We start from the raw sequence: 20,689 nt of genomic DNA on the forward strand, positions 1-20,689 counted from the left end.
TTCATTTCTGCAGACCAAGACAGGAGATGCTGTGGCAGATTTCGTTAGTCGTTAGACCTCTGATTCAGTGTTCACCAGTGATCAGGGTTTGAGGCCCTGTTTTAGCATGGAGCTGTGTCCTTGGGAAAGGCGCTTTACCCCAATTCACCTCACTTCACCCAGGTGTGAAAGGGTTCCTGGCTTCAGTTGGGGAAGGTTAAAATGGCAGGAGAGGATGGGGCTCTGTCATCCTGTGCCAAGCCCTCGACACCGTGAATTTACTGCCCCAGTGGCGGTAAAAAGCTATTGGACCTTTAACCTTTAACCTTTAGACTGAGAGCGAGAATGCAAACAGTTTCGAGTTAACTGAAGAGTGTGACAGACTTCAGATTGAAGTTTAACAATGTGATTTAGAGAGAAACATAATCCTCCTTATCAAAGCTTGGAATCAGCATTGTTTGTGTGGACTTCTTCAGCTGGTAATGACAATGAAACGCAAGGTGAGTGTCCTGTCTTCAATTAAAGTCAGAAGAGACTTTCTTGATTTAACATAATTTATGTTTACTTCAGTTTCCTCTTCCCTATCTGACCACAAAGAAAAGGTTCTAGCACCCACAGATTGTGGGTGTGAGGGAGGGGTTGGGGGGGGGGAGGTTCTTTTCTTCTTCTTTTTTTTTTTTTAAAGGAAAGTTTTAATTTCTTCTTTTTTTTTAAAAGGAAAGTTTTAATATCCAGGCCTTTTTTTTTTCCTTTAAAGACCAATATGGTGACGAAAACCGTGTCGGAGCAAAACGCCAATTCCTTCATCTTTAACCAAGTCCTGCTGCACCCGGGTTTGACCCCAGCCTTCTTTGTGTCCTCTGTGGGGGCCCAGGGGGCCAGCGGACTGCTGAGTGTGGACTGCTTTTATGCCAGAGGCAACTGTGAGTACTGGTGTCATCCTTGCTGTTCGTTTCCTTGCAGGAAGTACTTTTGTTGTGTGGTTTGCTGTGCATGCTTCTGCCTGAGTGTGTATGACTGCTGTCGGCTTATTTTGCTGTTCTACTCCAGGTGTAAGATAACTTGTATCATGCTTGCTTTCCTTGTATGCCAGGTTTGATATATTGTACCGTATTACTTTTTTGTCACAACAGATATCTCAGTGTGAAATTCAGGCTGCTCTCCCCTGGAGAGAGGACATAGCCAAAATGCAGCGCTACCTTTTTTTTTCTTCTCTGCAAGTGTATTTGTCTTGCTATCTGAGTGGATTTGTCTGCAGCATTTTGCCATGGACAACCCTTTTGTTGCCATGGGTTCTTCTACATATGCTAAGTGCATGCTGTACACAACACCTTGATTTATCAGCTCATCCAAAAGACTAGCACCCAGACCATCACCCAAGGTGTGGTGGAGGGGGGAGAAGAATTCCCATTTCATATCGGAATCAAACCTGTGGACGCTCATTTCCATGTCGTACTTATTACCGCTGGACTGCCACTGTGTGAGCATTCATTCAGTGAAGTGCTGTTTCAGTTTCCTTTACTCTAGCCTTCATTTTCTGCTGAACTGTTCATGGACTGCAGAAGCATGAAGACGCTGCATTGTCTGAACTGTCAAACCTGTTCAAAGTGAGCGAGATCTGCATTGATTTATTTGATTTTAGTGCAGAATCTAGTGCATGCTGTGGTCTCAATGAAATCTTGTGCACTGCAAAACGGTAGACAAATAAAAAGCAAGAAGTCATGAGTACAAGTCTGGGAGATGTAATGATATGATGTGACCACAGTTTTGTCTGCTTTCTGTTTTTTTGTGTGTGTGTTCTTGTGGGGTTTTTTTGGTTTTTTTGTGGGTTTTTTTCGTTTTTCTAAATTTTCTGGGAAAAAAAGAAAAAGAAGGAAAAAAAAAACCCCATACATTATTGTAATGTGAAAACATTAGTACTTATTATTGTAATGTGAAAACATTAGTGAACATTGTCACATTCAGTGTGTGTGAAGGTACATTGTACTGGTCATTGTGAAATATCCTGCATTGAGAGACTAGAACCTTCAGTGCAAGATGGGGGATAGGGGGGAACACCCAAAGCTTTACAGCAAAATGGATCCTGTGCAGATCCCCAGGCGGTGGACCAGGGCTCCATTAATGCACAGTCCTCAGAGGATGACCCAGGTTCTCTGGAGGTCAGGTTCACACTCCCCTGTGGGGATCTGAGCAACAGGTATGGACGTCCTCACTTCTACAGAGTGGGTGTGGTGCTGGATGCCGGGGACTGCAGACACAACTGTGAGCGTCTGATGCAGGGGCAAGGTGGGTGGAATTTGGTTTCTGTGTGTGTGTGTGTGTGTGTGTGTGTGGTGGGAGGGATGTGGGAGGTGTGTGTATGTGTGCGTGTGTTTGTGTGTGTGTGTGTGTGTGGTGGGAGGGATGTGGGAGGTGTGTGTGTATGTGTGTGTGTGTATGTGTGCGTGTGTTTGTGTGTGTGTGTGTGTGGTGGAAGGGATGTGGGAGGTGTGTGTGTGTGTGTTTGTGTGTGCGTGTGTGTGTGATGGGAGGGATGTGGGAGGTGTGTGTGTATGTGTGCGTGTGTTTGTGTGTGTGTGGTGGGAGGGATGTGGGAGGTGTGTGTGTATGTGTGCGTGTGTTTGTGTGTGTGTGTGTGTGGTGGGAGGAATGTGGGAGGTGTGTGTGTATGTGTGCGTGTGGTTGTGTGTGTTTGTGTGTGTGTGTGTGTGTGTGGTGGGAGGTGTGTGTGTATGTGTGCGTGTGTTTGTGTGTGTGTGTGTGTGTGTGTGTGTGGTGGGAGGGATGTGGGAGGTGTGTGTGTATGTGTGCGTGTGTTTGTGTGTGTTTGTGTGTGTGTGTGTGTGGTGGGAGGAATGTGGGAGGTGTGTGTGTATGTGTGCGCGTGTTTGTGTGTGTGTGGTGGGAGGGATGTGGGAGGTGTGTGTGTATGTGTGCATGTGTTTGTGTGCGTGTGTGGTGGGAGGGGTGTGGGAGGTGTGTGTGTATGTGTGCATGTGTTTGTGTGTGTGTGTGTGTGTGTGGTGGGAGGAATATGGGAGGTGTGTGTGTATGTGTGCATGTGTTTGTGTGTGTGTTGTGCTGGACAGGGTGGGTGTGCTGTGTTAGTAGGTAGTTGTTTATATACAAGACTGTGGAAGTTTTTTTTTTGTTTTGTTTGTTTTTCAACTTGTTTTATTCAGTATAAGGACATATAGTAAGCAGCCACATTCAGCTGCCTGTTTTATAACATTTTAGGAGAAAAAATACACATAGGCGTGGAAAGAAACGGAGGGTGGATGCGAGTACACATATGAGTGGGAAAAGAAGGACACTCATCATAGTTTATGATTGGTGTCACTATGCAGCACACAGAACACTAGTCATGGTTTATGTTTGGTGTCACTATGCAGCACACAGAACACTAGTCATGGTTTATGTTGGTGTCACTATGCAACACACAGAACACTAGCCATGGTTTATGTTTGGTGTCACTATGCAGCACACAGAACACTAGTCATGGTTTATGTTGGTGTCACTATGCAGAACACTAGTCATGGTTTATGTTGGTGTCACTGTGCAACACAACGAACACTAGTCATGGTTTATGTTGGTGTCACTATGCAGCACACAGAACACTAGTCATGGTTTATGTTGGTGTCACTATGCAGAACACTAGTCATGGTTTATGTTGGTGTTACTCTGCAGCACACAGAACACTAGCCATGCTTTATGTTTGGTGTCACTATGCAGCACACAGAACACTAGCCATGGTTTATGTTGGTGTCACTATGCAGCACACAGAACACTAGTCATGGTTTATGTTGGTGTCACTTTGCAACACAAAGAACACTAGTCATGGTTTATGTTGGTGTCACTGTGCAACACAAAGAACACTAGCCATGGTTTACGTTGGTGTCGCTATGCAACACAAAGAACACTAGTCATGGTTTATGTTGGTGTCACTATGCAACACACAGAACACTAGTCATGGTTTATGTTGGTGTCACTATGCAACACACAGAACAATAGTCATGGTTTATGTTGGTGTCACTATGCATCACACAGAACACTAGCCATGGTTTATGTTTGGTGTCACTATGCAGCACACAGAACACTAGCCATGGTTTATGTTGGTGTCACTATGCAGCACACAGAACACTAGCCATGGTTTATGTTTGGTGTCACTATGCAACACACAGAACACTAGCCATGGTTTATGTTGGTGTCACTATGCAGCACACAGAACACTAGCCATGGTTTATGTTTGGTGTCACTATGCAACACACAGAACACTAGCCATGGTTTATGTTTGGTGTCACTGTGCAACACAAAGAACACTAGCCATGGTTTATGTTTGGTGTCACTATGCAACACACAGAACACTAGCCATGGTTTATGTTGGCGTCACTATGCAACACGCAGAACACTAGCCTTGGTTTATGTTTGGTGTGGCTGTGCAGCACAGGGGAGCATACAGGCTGTGATCGGCAGGATGAAGGATCAGGTAGTGCACACACAGAAAGGCCTGGAGCCACACAGTCAGTACTGCGTGGGGGTGAACGTGGCGGGCTCAGAACAGTACTTCCGGCCACGAAGCTGGCGCTGCACCGTCGCCTCGACAGGCAGTAAGTGCATTTCGGTGGGTGGGAGGGGGGTGCAGGGTAGGTTGGGGTGGGTGGGGGTGAGTGTGGTTGGGGGGTTCTCCTCGCAGTTGAAAATGTGTGGGGTTTTTTGTTTGTTTTTGTTTGTTTGTTTTTTGTTTTTTTAAGAAGAATGTAAAAGAATCGAATCTGACTGGAAGAGCAAAAGGATAATGTGTATGTTGTATATGCATGTATGTGTTTGTTGTGTGTGTGTTCATGTGCGTATGGGAGTCTGTGAAAAAGTTCCATCGGTCTAGAAGGGTAGATGGATTGTGTGTGTGTGTGTGCGCGCGCACACATACAGCTGCATCATAGTTCAGCTCAGTCGTTCTGAACTGATTTTTTCGTAGCAAAATTTCAGAAATTGTAAACATTTTAGAAATTTTATTTTGCAAAAACCCTTCATTATGTTTTAATTTCCTCATTATTTGGGAGTCATACACTGTGAAATGATGTATTTGATGGGGGTATATTACTATGTTTGGTAAAAAGCCAGTTGTGTGAATAAACAGCCTGCTGTGGCATTTGCAGATGGCTGCTTGAAGGCATGCTATTGGTGTCCATCAAACACACAACAGATTCAGTCAAGTGCTGACTTCTGATCCAGTGTTCGCCAGTGATGAGGGCTTGAGGCCCTGTTTCAGCGTGGTGTTCTGTTCTTGGGAAGGGTGCTTTACTCTGACTCTCCTCACTCCTCCCAGGTGTGAATGGGTACCTGACTCGGGTTGGGGAAGGTTATGAACAGCAGGAGGAGAGGAGTGGGCCCCGCCTCCCTGTGCCGAGCCCTAGACACAGTGGACATAGATTCACTGCCCTGTGTCTGTAAAAGGCTATGGGACCTCTAACCATGACCTTTAATGAACACCATATATTTGTATCTGTATTTCTTTTTATCACATCAGATTTCTCTGTGTGAAATTTGGGCTGCTCTCATAAGGGAGAGCACATCGCTACACTACAGCACCACCCATTTTTTTGTATTTTTTCCTGTGTGTTGTTTTATTTCTTTTTCCTGTCGAAGTGGATTTTTCTATAGAATTTTGCCAGGAACAACCCTTTTGTTGCCGTGGGTTCTTTTATGTGCGCTAAATGCATGCTGCACATGGGACCTCGGTTTATCGTTTCATCCGAATGACTAGCATCCAAAACACCACTCAAGGTCTAGTGGAGGGGGAGAAAATATTGGTGGCTGAGCAGTGATTTGAACCAGCACGCTCAGATTCTCTCGCTTCCTAGGTGGACGCGTTACCTCTAGGCCATACATACATGAGCGTATCCTCTTGTATGTACCTTTATTTATTGCCACAAGTGTCCATTGGCTTGTTTAGATTCATATAACTTTGATTTTCACTTTTTCTGACCTTAGTTATATCAATGTTTGCTAAATTGTGGTGTTTTGAGTAGATTGTGGGCATTTCATCAAAGATTATTTCATGATGTTAGTACACATGAAGAAATATGTTTTATTCATAGCAGGTAAGTGGTGGAATAACATACACCAGTGTGTTTATAGAAGTGTGATTTATTCATAATGGTTAAGTGGCAGAATATTATGTCAGCATGCTTATTACAGATGTATTTTATTCATAACAGGTAAGTGATGGAATACCATATGTCAGTCTACTTATAGAAATGCTTATTTTTAAGGATACAGAATAGGAGGATGTGTAAAAACATTACAAGATGTAAACGCTCAAGTTGGTTTTGGTCATGTCTTGCTGTTTCAGAAGAGAGTGAATCCACCACTGGATTGATTGTGGGTCTGGTATTTGGAGTGACAGTACTTTTGCTAATGGTCTCATTTGGGTAAGTTTTTTGTTACAGCATCATTATTGACACACTACCAGTTTTCTTGTCTCATCATCTGTAGCTTTATACCCCTTCATAGACTGTCTTTACATTTATGGAATCACGCATGTCTATTTTACCAGTCTAATCCCACCTACTTGGAGAAAGTCTTCTGGGGTCCAGTCCATGGGGAAGATGTAAATGGAAACACCCAAATTAAACATGCAGTTCAAGACATTCCATTGGAAGCTAGATTTCTTTGCAGGCAACTTACCCCCTAGGCTGTCTGCATGATAGGAAAACTCGTCAGCGCAGCCGTGTACGCTACCCTGCCACAGTGATGAGATAATTCATCACTGAAATATTCTGTACAGTTATTATCCATTTGTCTGGAAAATATTATATTACTGTACAAATGATCAGACTAATGTTTGTAATGAATAATTTGAAAATCTGACTAAAAACAAAACACTTATTTCAAAACAATTGCATGTCTTTGGAAAAATACAAAATATATACTTTTTATGGGTCTCTCTCCAGTAAAGCACTGAATTTTTTTTAGAAAATATAACTCTTTTTTGTGAAAAAAAAAACCCTGGCAAATAGATTTCATTTCAATCTTATTTTCCTGGCAGCAAAAGGGTTAAGCCAAATCTGAGTCCAAATGCAGACATAAAGGGCTGAAATTGAGTTCAGCAATTTTGCTAGATAATACTTTGTGGTGTGGTGAAAGAAAAACGATGCATTTGTTTTTGTTCATTATTGCAGTTGATGAGAAAGAATATTTCAGAGCACACCTAGTAGAAGTGTATAATGATGATCAACTTCTGTTGAAAAAAAAAGTTTCACTCAGCAGGTGAATCTAGACTTGACAAATTCAGTTAGAAGCAAACTTGAGTATATGTAGGACAGACGAGGTGCTTTGCTCCTTGTATTTAAGTGCTGCTGACATCACGATAGTTTGCCACTGGTGCTTTTCAAAACATTTTTGCAACTTGGTTATTGTTTGTCAAACCAAGTGCATGCCAAGTGCATGCCACACTATCAAACATGTTATTGATACCCTCCAGACATAGCTAATCCAGTAGATCTTTTCACTGACACAGCATCAAGCTGAACAAACCAAACACAAATTTCACTCTCTGCAGCAGCCGACAAATGTCCATATATGCACAGGGAAGTTTTCTTGGGGAAAGCCGATTTCTCAGATGACAATGAAGGTGTTGCTGAGAACTGTTTGTGAAAGTCCAGACCTTGTTGTCAGACCTTTGCACCTGACCCATGAATACTGAATTTTCTTTGGCAGAATTCTTCACATTGAAAGTCCCAACATATTGCATGACTCCCTACATACGCATGAACTAGTCCCCAGGTGACTGTGCTTTTTTGTTGTCTTGGTTCTGCCTCATAGGGTGGTTTCCGTCAGCCGTCTGCAGAATGCACGCAGAAAGACGCTGTGGCACTGATCCAGCAAATGACTTCAAACAGATTGTCCACTTTGACCAGACTGTCAAATTTTACATTGACTTTGACCAGACTGTCAAATTTTACATTGACTTTGACCAGACTCTCAAATTTTACATTGACTTTGACCAGATTCTCAAATTTTACATTGACTTTGACCAGACTGTCAAATTTTACATTGACTTTGACCAGACTCTCAAATTTTGCATTGGCTTTGACCAGATTCTCAAATTTTACATTGACTTCGACCAGACTGTCAAATTTTACATTGACCAGATATTCAGATTTTACATCAAGTTTGACCAGGTATTCAAATTTTGCATTGGCTTTGACCAGATTCTCAAATTTTACATTGACTTCGACCAGACTGTCAAATTTTACATTGACTTTGACCAGACTCTCAAATTTCACATTGACTTTGACCAGACTCTCAAATTTTGCATTGACTTTGACCAGACTCTATTGGCTTTGACCAGATTCTCAAATTTTACTTTGACTTCGACCAGACTGTCAAATTTTACATTGACCAGATATTCAGATTTTACATCAAGTTTGACCAGGTTGTAAAATTTTACATTAAGTTTGACCATTCACAAGCAGCCAATACTGGACTGAGTTTGACCAGATATTCAGATTTTACATTGAGTTTGACCAGGTTGTAAAATTTTACATTGAGTTTGACCATTCACAAGCAGCCAGTACAGGGACTGCAAAAGGAGACTGAGACTGGTTTTCTTTGATTACAATACTGGACAGGTGGTGGAATTCTGAACTCAGTGCAGCTTGTTGGTTAGACACTACGGATCACTGACAAGCAGACTTTTGCAGAAAGCTAGCCTGGACAAAAAACAAAAATGGGACAAAAACTAGAGTTTGGATTGCTAGAGATATCAGGAAGTCCCACATAGTGAGCTGATTTGTTTGAGCTGGATGAAGGCAGCTTCGCAGACACTGAGCAAAACGTGCAGAATCAAAGGACGTGATTGTCAGTGAATTCATGATCATCAAAGTAATGTGAAAATGAATTCACATTATGAAAACATGGCCATTTTTCCAGGTTTGTAAGGAAAGTTGGTGAAGTGTTGATGACTGTGCTAAATAAAATGAGGTAAAGTTAATCACCACAGATGTGAACATGACTGTTATTTATCACCACAGGTGTGAACATGACTTATAACTATTGCTGTCTTGTGTTTACAGGCTCTGGAAGTGTGTAGCCTATTACAAGAAAAAACATGAACGCTTTCAAAAAGAATATAAGGTAACCTGAACACTGTTGTATTTTGTGTTGTGTGCATGGGTGTGTTTGTGGGCTCATGTTTTATGCTGCTACATATTTTGCTGCTTTATTTGGACTGATGTCTCCATTTCCACACCCAGCACAGCTCAAACTCCAGTCTTTATTTTGGTTCCATTTGAGGATGCTGTTTGAGGTCAGTTATAAGAGTTCAGGTTTTATTTTCTATTCAGTTCTTTCAGGATTTGTGTTTCTCAAATTTTCACAAAATTTCCACTAGTGTGCATGCTTGTGTGTGTGTGTGTGTGTGTGTGTGTGTGTGTGCATGTGTGGTGTGTGTGTGTGTAGTCTTTGAGATATAAGAGCACCCTAAATGATACTCTTTTAGGCCAGTGGGATGTCAGCCTCGCTGAAGCTGAAGGTCAGTGGAAGCACAGAAGGAGTGGACAACCCGATGTTCCGCCGGTCAGACAGCGTGGTGAGGGACACAAACACCTGTATCTCCATCCTCCCAGAGGACGTTCCTCTGGACCCTGGCGGTGCCGGGCAGGATGGTGAGTGCAGGGCTGATCTCTTGACTCGGTCACTGTGGTGTGCTGGCCAAGTGGTAACGTGTCCGCCTAGGAAGCGAGAGAATCTGAGCGCGCGGGATCAGATCCCACAATTGGCAGTAATGCAATGCAATACAATACAATACAGTACAATACAATACAATACAGTTCAGTTCAGTTAATTTCAGTTCAATTTGATAATTTAAATGCAGTACAAAAGAGACTTGAATATTCAGTTCATTTGGTTAAACTCATTAAAGAAGTGAAAACATGTGACTTTTTGGTGGGGTGGGGTGGGGGGCTCAGGTGATATACCAGATGTTGTTATATTCCATGTTGGAAAACAGCTGAAATTGATTTTTGTTAATTTTCAGCATTGTATTTCATCTTGGTTAGATTTCGTCAACAGTGTTCCAGGAAAATATGTTTTAGTGTCAATTTTAGGGCTTACATGTGTGAACAAAGTGAATCATTTTCAGTTAAAGGATCAACATTCTGCTATGTATGGAAGTTACATTGATATGTACAGCTGCCAGGATAAAAAAAATATTATGCAGTGTTATGGGACATTAATCTGAATATGATATCTGAAATATATATATGTATTAATATATCTTATTCTTCCAAAACAATATGAAAAAAATATTAGATTATGCAAATGAATGAGATATAAGAGATATCTGATCTGCTATGCATCATATTTTGCACCACTGTAGTAGCTTATCATGGTGGATATTGTGAGAAGCTGAGAGTTGTATTGGTGGGTGTAATTATTTGTGGTGAAGGCAGGGATTTTTTTTTTTTCAAATTAAATGAAATAGAGAGTGGAAATTTTCATTTCCAAAGATTTTCAGATTTTAAGTGCATGCAATATTTTTAGAATAATGTACATTGCTTTAAAAAAAAAAAAAAAGAAGTTTTTATTGTTTATTCAGCCACATACGTTGTAATTTCCAAATGTATTTTTGTGGAACAGCCTGCACCTCAGTCTTTTTTGTATCCTTGTTGTTGTTGTTGTTTCTGCAGTGATTTTAGTTAAACCATCTTTTTCTGCAGAAGACACTCTTGACAATGGAGAGCTGGACTCCAGCCCTGGTCAAGATACATCAACAGACAGCAAGAGTATTGATGATGACAATGATGATGACGACGACAGTGAGGAACCAGAGGTGAGCTTGGATGGCAACATCAAGGAGGACGCTTTCATCAACTCACGCTACCACAGCCAGGGTGGACAGAGTGAGGATTACAGGGAGGGTTCGACAGTTGCTAACTCACGCTATCACAGCCAGGGTGGACAGAGTGAGGATGACAGGGAGGGTTCGACAGTCGTCAACCCGCGCTATCACAGCCAGGGTGGACAGAGTGAGGATGACAGGGAGGGTTCGACAGTCGTCAACCCGCGCTATCACAGCCAGGGTGGACAGAGTGAGGATGACAGGGAGGGCTTGACAGTCGTCAACCCTCGCTATCACAGCCAGGGTGGACAGAGTGAGGATGACAGGGAGGGTTCGACAGTCGTCAACCCGCGCTATCACAGCCAGGGTGGACAGAGTGAGGATGACAGGGAGGGCTTGACAATCGTCAACCCTCGCTATCACAGCCAGGGTGGACAGGATGCAGTGGTGGATCCTGACGTCAGCAACAGTGACACGTCTCCAGTCCTCGATTCCATGTACCCAGCATTGCTCCCTCTGGCCCCAGCTAGAGCCACCGGTCTGAACAGACAGGATGCTGAGGAGGGTGACGAAGAAGAAGAAGAAGGGTCAGCCAGTGAGGGTGAGATGGAGCAGCAAGGAAGTGATGGGTCCTGCCCTTCCAGTGAAAAAGAAGAAGAGCAAGAAGAATCAGAGCAGACAGAGTCCAGAACAGCTGTTGTTGCAGCCGACAGACATGGCAGGGCGGAGAGCTTCAGGCCTGTGACCAACAGAGCAAGGGAGCAAGTCGGCGACCCAAACACTGCCGTTGATATTGATCGTATTCTGTTCTCGGTGGGAGAAACCTCTGTGTCACCTCTCACTGTGCGTGCCATTGCTGTTCCTGGTATGTTGCCGGCAGCTGATCCCCACATGCATCCTGAATCGCTGGCACTCACTGTTCTGCAGTCAGAAGATGAGGAGTCTCGTACACACGAAGTGGACAGTCCAGTCCTTGACGACACAGTTCCCTCATCCTCAGATGTCAACATTGACAACACAGTTCCCTCATCCTCAGATGTCAACATTGACAACACAGTTCCCTCATCCTCAGATGTCAACATTGATGAGATTCTTCTGTCTGTGGAAAGGTCCAGTCCTGGCTCGTTCCAGCTTTCTCCTAGCAAGCCAGGACTTGATGCTTCAGGTGACAGTGCAATGTCACAGACCTACCCCCATAGTGCAGAGCCGGTTGCAGTAGGGGTAACCACTGCCACAAGGAACACTGAAGGGACAGACCAGACACTGTCTCTTGCTCAGACTCATGTAGAATCATCATTAAAGCCTCCACTTGCCCAAGGTGACATCTCAGAAAGTTCAGCCCAACAAGAGATGCTCACACAGGCAGACAGTGATAACTTTTTAAATCTGGAAAACATTCTGCAGGCAGCTGAGAAGTGCCCATGGAAGCACTCTGACTTTGAGCTGTCCCCTCAGCAGCGGGTGCCAGACAGGAAGTCCCAGCTGATGTCCAGTCAGGAGAGTGGCATCAACACTGACCAGGACCTGGCGTCCTCCTCAGAAAGTGGGCTGGAAGGGCTTGGTTCTCCGCTTGATCCACCATCTAACCAACACCTCCATGACCTGAAGATGGGGAAGGCTCCTATTCATGATGAGGAGTGTTTACTTGGCCACGGAGACTGCAGTTCTGGACTGAGTGATGAAGGGGAGTGTGGGTCCCCATCAGAAACACCCCTCTTGCCCTTCAATGACCAAGTGGTGCCAAGAAACTTTGGTGGTGACAGTGCTGGGACCTTGTCTGTGAGACTGTAAAAGATTTCAAGTATAATAAAAACTTTTTAAAAATGATGAGATTCAACATGTAACTTGGAGATACTTTAACAGGTGAGGAGGAGATATTGCAACAGAAAGTGTAGAGAGAGGCTGGGAAAGCCATGGATCAGAATGATCTTATCCACCACTGCATCAGTCAGCATGGAAATACAGGTGTGCTGGTGGAAGTGAAGTCATCAGTGTACAGTTTCAGGGGGTAAAGGAATGGTACTTGTAAGTTCACTTTACACTTTGCCTGGAGCAAGTCGGTTTTATTTTTCAATGTTGTTGGACTGTTGACTGTTTGAGTGTGTGGGGAGAGCTTCATACTCCAGTGTGTCAGACTATCCAGTGCCCAGACTGCCCTTGGGAAATCGTGCAGTTATAAATCAAATGGACAAACTGTGACAGTTAAACCAAATATGGATGATTGTAAACATACCTCTGTTTGGAAGTCCTAAAAATAGAGACATTTTTTCATTTGACAGTTCTGGGTGTGAAACTGGAAACAATACATGAAAAAGCAGTTCTTTGTTTTCCTATGGATAAAGATATCATCATTACAGTAGCAGATGTTGAGATACTGCAGACACTGAGACACTGGAATGAAAGATGCCAGTTACGTTCAAGTTCTCCACCCCATTTAACATTATTATGTTATTTGACATTTCTGTTTTGTCAGGCATTGATTTTTTATATGAAGTAGATATTGTTTGTTTTTTTTATAACTTTTTTATGTGAGAATACTAAGTTGTTATTTTATGCCTGAAATTGTTATGTTTCATTTGTGTCCTAGATATAACCTGTTTTAGATGATGCAAAATTCATTACGTTAATGAATATAAAACGTGTGTGTGTGTGTGTGTTGTGAATGCTATGCAGAAATCTAGTGATAAGTTTGTCTTTGAAGCTGATCACCCCTCATGTTTTTCCAGTTCGGAATTGCGGGAGCTGTTTTGTCGACATGCTCTATCTACTTTTCTGTAGGAGGCCTGGATACTGCATGATGTTATCAGCTTTGCAGAGTAAACATGAAAATAAGAATGTTGACAAGAAGACTGTTGTCACAGACATTTAGCCCTTTGATCCTTTGTCACATTGTCCGGCCTTGCTGGATCAGCAATAAATCCATTTCATGGAGACACAAGACAGCCTTTTGCAAAACTGCATATGAGAACTATGCACAGTATTCTGTTACATTCCTTTTTATGATACTGATTTGTTGTTGTCTTTATCTTACTGTCTGTGATTATGCATTTGCCGGTCTGTTTGTGAAGACTGTTTTGTGGCTGAGTCATGTTTGGAGTACTGTAGCTGTTTAGGGGCAAACTTCCAGTTAGTAAGTAAATGACAGTTGCTGTGGTGAGTTGTTAGCATCAGCTACTGTAATGCCATTGTCAAATAGCTGGGACTTGCCAGCACCTGCCCACAGCTGAGCATGTCATGGGCTCAGAAAAGGACAAGTCATTGGAATGTCATCCTCTTCAATTTGATCCCTGCTTCTGATACTATAGTCAGTCAGGGTCTGGAGAGCAGGGAGAGGGGTGGAAGGGGTCTTTGTTTGAAGGACATTGTGAAATTGCTGCTTTGTTTTAGGTCAGTCATATTTGCTCAACGGCAGTCCAGTATTGTACACATTGATAATGTGCTGCAGGTGTGTTAAGGTATCAGAACGAATGAAAATAGTCAACAGTGATGCAGAGTCTCTCTGACAGGTGGCCTAATGGAGAGCTGACACAGGTAGCTGTGAAACTCTTGCACCCAAACTGTGCTTGAATGATTGTTGGTGTGTATGGGTGTGTGGGAAGTATTGTGACAGAATGATTGTTGGTGTGTATGGGTGTGTGGGAAGTATTGTGAGTGAATGATAGTTGGTGTCTATGGGTGTGTGGGAAGTATTGTGGGTGAATGATAGTTGGTGTATATGGGTGTGTGGGAAGTATTGTGGGTGAATGATAGTTGGTGTATATGGGTGTGTGGGAAGTATTGTGGGTGAATGATAGTTGCTGTATATGGGTGTGTGGGAAATATTGTGGGTGAATGATAGTTGCTGTATATGGGTGTGTGGGAAGTATTGTGGGTGAATGATAGTTGGTGTCTATGGGTGTGTGGGAAGTATTGTGGGTGAATGATAGTTGGTGTATATGGGTGTGTGGGAAGTATTGTGGGTGAATGATAGCTGGTGTCTATGGGTGTGTGGGAAGTATTGTGGGTGAATGATAGTTGGTGTCTATGGGTGTGTGGGAAGTATTGTGGGTGAATGATAGTTGCTGTATATGGGTGTGTGGGAAGTATTGTGGGTGAATGATAGTTGCTGTATATGGGTGTGTGGGAAGTATTGTGGGTGAATGATAGTTGCTGTATATGGGTGTGTGGGAAGTATTGTGGGTGAATGATAGTTGGTGTACATGGGTGTGTGGGAAGTATTGTGGGTGAATGATAGTTGGTGTATATGGGTGTGTGGGAAGTATTGTGGGTGAATGATAGTTGGTGTATATGGGTGTGTGGGAAGTATTGTGGGTGAATGATAGCTGGTGTATATGGGTGTGTGGGAAGTATTGTGGGTGAATGATAGCTGGTGTCTATGGGTGTGTGGGAAGTATTGTGGGTGAATGATAGTTGGTGTATATGGGTGTGTGGGAAGTATTGTGGGTGAATGATAGTTGGTGTGCCTGTGTACAGGTGAGTGGGAAGTAGTGTGATTGAATGATTGTTAGTGTGACTGTTTACAGGTGAGTGGCAAGAAGTGTGAGTGAATGATAGCTTTTTGTGTACAGGTGAGTGAGTGAATGATTGTTTTTGTGTACAGGTGAGTGAGTGAATGATAGTTTTTGTGTAGGTGAGTGAGTGAATGATAGTTTTTGTGTACAGGTGAGTGGGAGGGAATGACTCATGAGTAATGCTGCTTGGTCAGCACAGCAGTGGATGATTATCAGTGTCTGAGTAATTCCAGGACAGCTGCAGCCTTGCCACCTGAAGGCTAAAATAATGCTGGAAGAGAAAATGGCACGGAGAGGCGTCAGAGTCAAGTGACAGTTCCACCATGCCTACAAAGATTGAAGCAAACACCATTCATTGCCACCAGCATGCGTTCTGAAATTGAATTCATTGTGGGTGGCAGTGACACGTTTGAAAATGCAAAAATGCTCATTGTCAAGTTTTGTTAACATGTTCAGTGATATCAAAAAGTTCTTGGGTTTTTTTATTCGAGCATTTCCAAAGTTGTTAAAACCCTGTCCATGAATTATAAAACATTTTGTGTCTTCTTTTTCCATTTACGGAGGTTCATCTTGTTATATGATTCAGTCACCAGCCCCTCGGTTTAAGCGGTGTAAGGATGTACAGACCCTAGTTCAGATCTTTACATAGCATTTTTATTACTTTTGCTTCCAGTTTCCCATGTGGAACGCAGTTGTGCATTGTGAAACATCATCTCGTTTGGTGTATGTTACTCTTTGTGTGCAGGGTTTAGATAAAAACTTGTCATGATGTGTTAAACAGATTGACATAAAATGAATGTTACATGAAGGTAGTTTATCAAAAGATATTATTTTAAGGCAACATGTCAAATGCATCACAAAAAAGGCAGCTAAGGTGTGCAGGCATCATTCATTATATCATCATCAAACCATGAACTCTCTGCCTGCTAGGCTGACCTTTGTGAAAACAGGAAAATCTTCTCGCAGTTGAAGACAAACTTTGGTGCTGTCAAAAAACACGTTTCTGTTTCTGTAGAGCTCTGCTGTTGGAGCATCAGAAATGAGTGAGTTTTTTTTCTTCTGGTGCTGTGCATTCATGCTGGCTTAATTGCTGCCAGTTTGGATGTAATGCTGTTGTGGTGGAGTCAGTGTTTTGTTTGTTATGTCCCTGTCATCACTCTCCTAGGAAATGGTTCCTGTCTGCTAAATACTTGGTGTGTGTGTATGTATGTGTGTGAAAAATACGAATCAGATCTGAAAACAGACCTTCCCATTTATGAAAGATATGTAATGTACATTTTCTCAAAATCATATATCAGACAGCAGTAACCTTAGTACAGCATTGCAGTTAATTGTGGCCCAGCATTGCATCAGCAAACATGTGACAGTTGTAGTCTGGTCAGCACTCAAGGATTGATGGTATCAACATATTTTGCTTTGTCACCAAAGTGAGTGAAAGGAGCAATTGAAAACGACCAGCCAGTCACACTGTTTCTTAAAAACAAAATTTTGTATGTCTTCTGTTGACCAAGAAAATTTTTTCACTGTGTGCATTTCACATATATTTGCACAAACATATTTTATCATTATTTGCAATACATCTCAGTATTTCACCTGTTACCTGGGAAATAGGCTGCCAGCAAGTTTCCTCCAGACATCCCAGACTTATGCCAGTGGCTCCAGTTGTCCCCATGTATGGCCTGTCCTTACATCTGCCTCCAGATCACATAGCCATGTACATCTTGGATGAATGATTTTGCTTTTCCCCTGCGGGTTCCAGGCGAGGGCTGTTTGCATTGCGGCAAACCGTATTTACAATTAACACTGCTGAATTTTTTGTTATCGTCTGTGTTGTATACCATTCGATTTCTCACACTGCTCCATGTATTATTTGCATGGTAGTGAACAGCATTTTACGTTGAGTGTTTTCTTTTTTCCTTGTGTTTTTTTTGCAGTGATAATTTCTTTCTCTAAATATTGATTGAAGAAAACGCTTCTTCAGTTCTTGTTTAGTGGAAATTTGTAAAACTATGGTGTATTTGTTTCACTGTTTGCTTGCCTTTTTTCCTCTGCGTGTGTGTGTGTTGAAGAACGATGAAGGTATTCAAAAAACCAGCATTTGTTTATTGGTTTCTTGCCCTTACCCCCAATACAACAAAGCTTTGAGATGTATCCAGGTGCGCCCATGTACATTATATGTGCATTTTATTTTTCCTGTAACTGTTTTGTGTGAATTCCATTCAAAGCATAAGAGGATATTGGAGACCTGTGGTCTGCACTTATCCTGAATGACTCTGTGGGGTTTGTGAGTAGACAGTGCAGTGAGAATTATTGCATAGTGAGGATGAATAGTGCAGAGTAGAATGGTATTTTATTGTCATTAAACCAGAAGTTATTTGACACTAAACAAGTGGCTAAAGCAATCCATGATTTATGTGTGCTTGCTCCACTTTACATGTCAGTGGTTAGAAAAACCACTGTTTCTGCTCAGATGAATTTACCTTGTTTTGTACATGTTTTGTTTTTGTCTTTTCAGTTTAAATTTTTGTGCTGTACAATTGTTCTGGTTTAAAATCCTTTTTTTTTTTCAAATATTCTTTGTAATTGCCCAGTATTAAAGCTAAAACCAGCCCGGTGACGTTGACTAACAGTGATGTATACAAACTGAAATTTCTGGAAAAATTAGAATTTATATTGTCAGACTAGTGGGCCCAGAATGGTACAGTGTCTACAAACTCAAGAGACAGGTTAACCCCTTGACTGATGAACCTTCATGAAATTTGAGCAGTGTGGCATCAGTTTGGAGTACTTGTAATACTTATCAGTGGTGTAGTTGTTTTTGGTTTTTTTGTTTGTTTTTTTGTTGTTGTTTTTTGTTTTTGTTTTTTTAATGAACCTTTTTTAACTTCATTTCAAACATCAAAAACAAAAATACTGACACACGACCAGAAAAAAAAAGGATAAACATCATCATTTCCTTACACTGAGTACCTATATCATTCAATATCCATACAAATACATACAAACCCACACACATGCACACATACATACACATATAAACACATACACACACTGCCACAAGCACAGAAATCCACAGACATGCACACAAACATATCGGCACCTGTATACACGCACCTTCATCCACCGATGTCTGCGTGTAATGTATACATTAAACGTCATAGAACACAGCACCCATACCTCATCGCATGTTCAAATAATCAATGCTGTCCTTTTGTTTTGGTTATCCTTCTGTATTCCACTCACGCCCCTAGAAATTCTATGCAGCGATATGTATGTATTAAACGAGTGATGAGTGTGTATAATCAGATATTTTCCTGCTTTCCTCAGTCCCCACTCGTCCCAGCCAATATTCACTTATCAGTGGTGTAGTTGATTTTGCTTATCAAAAGTAATGCAGTTTAGAGGAAAAGACCAAATACAGAGTGGTGACATGTAAGCTTTGTTTCGCCTCAGTGAGGTGACAGCCCTTCGCTGACAAGTGTACTTTCATCCCCACCATTTATGTTTTTCTCATCAACAAGGAAATTCATTAAAAAAAAAAAAAAAAAAAAAAAAAAAAAAAAAAGTACCTGCTGTTTCAGAAAATACTGGCTTTTTTGTCAGTTCTGAAGAGTATCATATAACGTACCCTGTATTGCTGCAGTCTTACAGCTTGTATAAATGCTTTAAAGACTTCATTGTTATTATTTTCAAAATGATATTTCTGTGTTCACAGTGATCTGTGTATTTATTTCAGTGTATTGTATTGAAATAGATTGGAATGTATCAGCTGGCGATTCAGGTAAGATAGATATTATTATAAGAAAAAGAAAGAAAGAAATGATATAAATTTTGATTCATGTTAGACAAAAATTAAGAGAAAATAAAGCTTTTTTTGTCAGCAAAAGTTGAAAGATCACAAGAAAATTATTTGATTGTGATCATAGGCAATCATATTACAGTGATAATACAGATAAACAGGAGTGATCAGAAGAGATGGCACAGTCTTTGGTTCTTTCTGGTTTGGGATGTCTCTCAAGGCCTGACCAGCGTGTTAGGTTTACGCAAAGATCAGACATCTGCTCTTTTTTTCCTTTTCTTTTTTATTAATAAAGCAGATGTGGTGTATCATGTATAGATAGTCTACATGTTTTGACACCTCTTTGAAAATGACGCCTTGAATCTGAACAGTCCAACCTTCAGGATTAATGTGTATATGAGATACAGGCAGCTATTTATCATATAGATCAGTCCTGTAGGGTCTGACTATAAAAATTGTACATATTGTTACTGATTTGGTGATAACTGTTCTGTAATGTTGGGAAGTTGATAAGGTGATAGTGTGTTCTTTCTTCAGTAGATATATTTGGCAAGTTAGGAATAGATTGACTGATTCCAACAAAGATATGGATTTATTTTGAAAGATCCAGTTCAGAATTTTATTTCAGTACATTTGTGAACAAATGTGTGTGTTTGTTAGGCCATCAGGCCCTGCTCAGCATAATGTTGCGTGCAATTAGTTTTTATCCATTGATATTTGATATTATTTTGATATGCGCCATATTATTTTCTCACCGCATTCTCAGCACTACCTAATGTTCTTTAAAGTGCGAACAGTCCTACTTTTTCTTCCAGTTGCTGTGAAGTCATTTCCCCATGTGTGTGTGTGTGTGTGTGTGTGTGTGTGTGTTATAGAACAGGATTTTGTACAAACTCTTCAGTTACTTTACACAAGCACTGGTCCTTAATATCTCTCTGATACTCTTGGTCACCACACTCCATCTTTAAGCCTTTCACTTCCGACCATGGATATATATATATTTAGGGGTAACTGCATCATGTCATCAACTGCCCAGCCACTCATTTGCATACACTTACTTCATTGCAAATGATGACTGCCTTGATGAGTGTTCGAAGCAATATATCAGCAAGTTTGGGCTCGATTTTGATGTGTTTTTAGCGTTTTGTGAGGCGAAAATCTGTAAAGTGTGTCAGCATGGCTGCCAGTACAGTACAGAAGAGGTGGCTAGAAATTTGTTCGATTTTCTGCACAGCATTGACAATAACTACTACAAAAATGTGATAGAAAATGAAAGGAATGTTGTTGATCAACTTGACGGGCGCAATAGCCGAGTGGTTAAAGCGTTGGACTGTCAATCTGAGGGTCCCGGGTTCGAATCACGGTGATGGCACCTGGTGGGTAAAGGGTGGAGATTTTTATGATCTCCCAGGTCAACATATGTGCAGACCTGCTAGTGCCTGAACCCCCTTCGTGTGTATATGCAAGCAGAAGATCAAATACGCACGTTAAAGATCCTGTAATCCATGTCAGCGTTCGGTGGGTTATGGAAACAAGAACATACCCAGCATGCACACC

At 41.6% G+C, this 20,689-nt stretch overlaps 1 protein-coding gene across 4 annotated transcripts in view; it reads left to right on the forward strand.

The window, feature by feature from the left end:
- The window catches only part of LOC143279862 (uncharacterized), a 78,061-nt gene extending 60,167 nt beyond the window's left edge, over window positions 1–17,894 (forward strand). For all 4 annotated transcript variants that reach the window (XM_076584124.1, XM_076584122.1, XM_076584123.1 and 1 more), the window contains 7 exons: window positions 737–902; window positions 2,071–2,265; window positions 4,422–4,586; window positions 6,332–6,410; window positions 9,057–9,117; window positions 9,482–9,647; window positions 10,701–17,894. In XM_076584124.1, coding sequence (XP_076440239.1) covers window positions 737–902; window positions 2,071–2,265; window positions 4,422–4,586; window positions 6,332–6,410; window positions 9,057–9,117; window positions 9,482–9,647; window positions 10,701–12,613 — 2,745 coding nt within the window. In that variant the 3' untranslated portion in view covers window positions 12,614–17,894. The remainder of the gene's footprint in view (window positions 1–736; window positions 903–2,070; window positions 2,266–4,421; window positions 4,587–6,331; window positions 6,411–9,056; window positions 9,118–9,481; window positions 9,648–10,700) is intronic.
- The last annotated feature ends 2,795 nt before the right edge of the window (window positions 17,895–20,689 follow it).

Source organism: Babylonia areolata, chromosome 3 (assembly GCF_041734735.1).
Source record: "Babylonia areolata isolate BAREFJ2019XMU chromosome 3, ASM4173473v1, whole genome shotgun sequence".
In the NCBI taxonomy this organism is placed as follows: domain Eukaryota; kingdom Metazoa; phylum Mollusca; class Gastropoda; order Neogastropoda; family Buccinidae; genus Babylonia; species Babylonia areolata.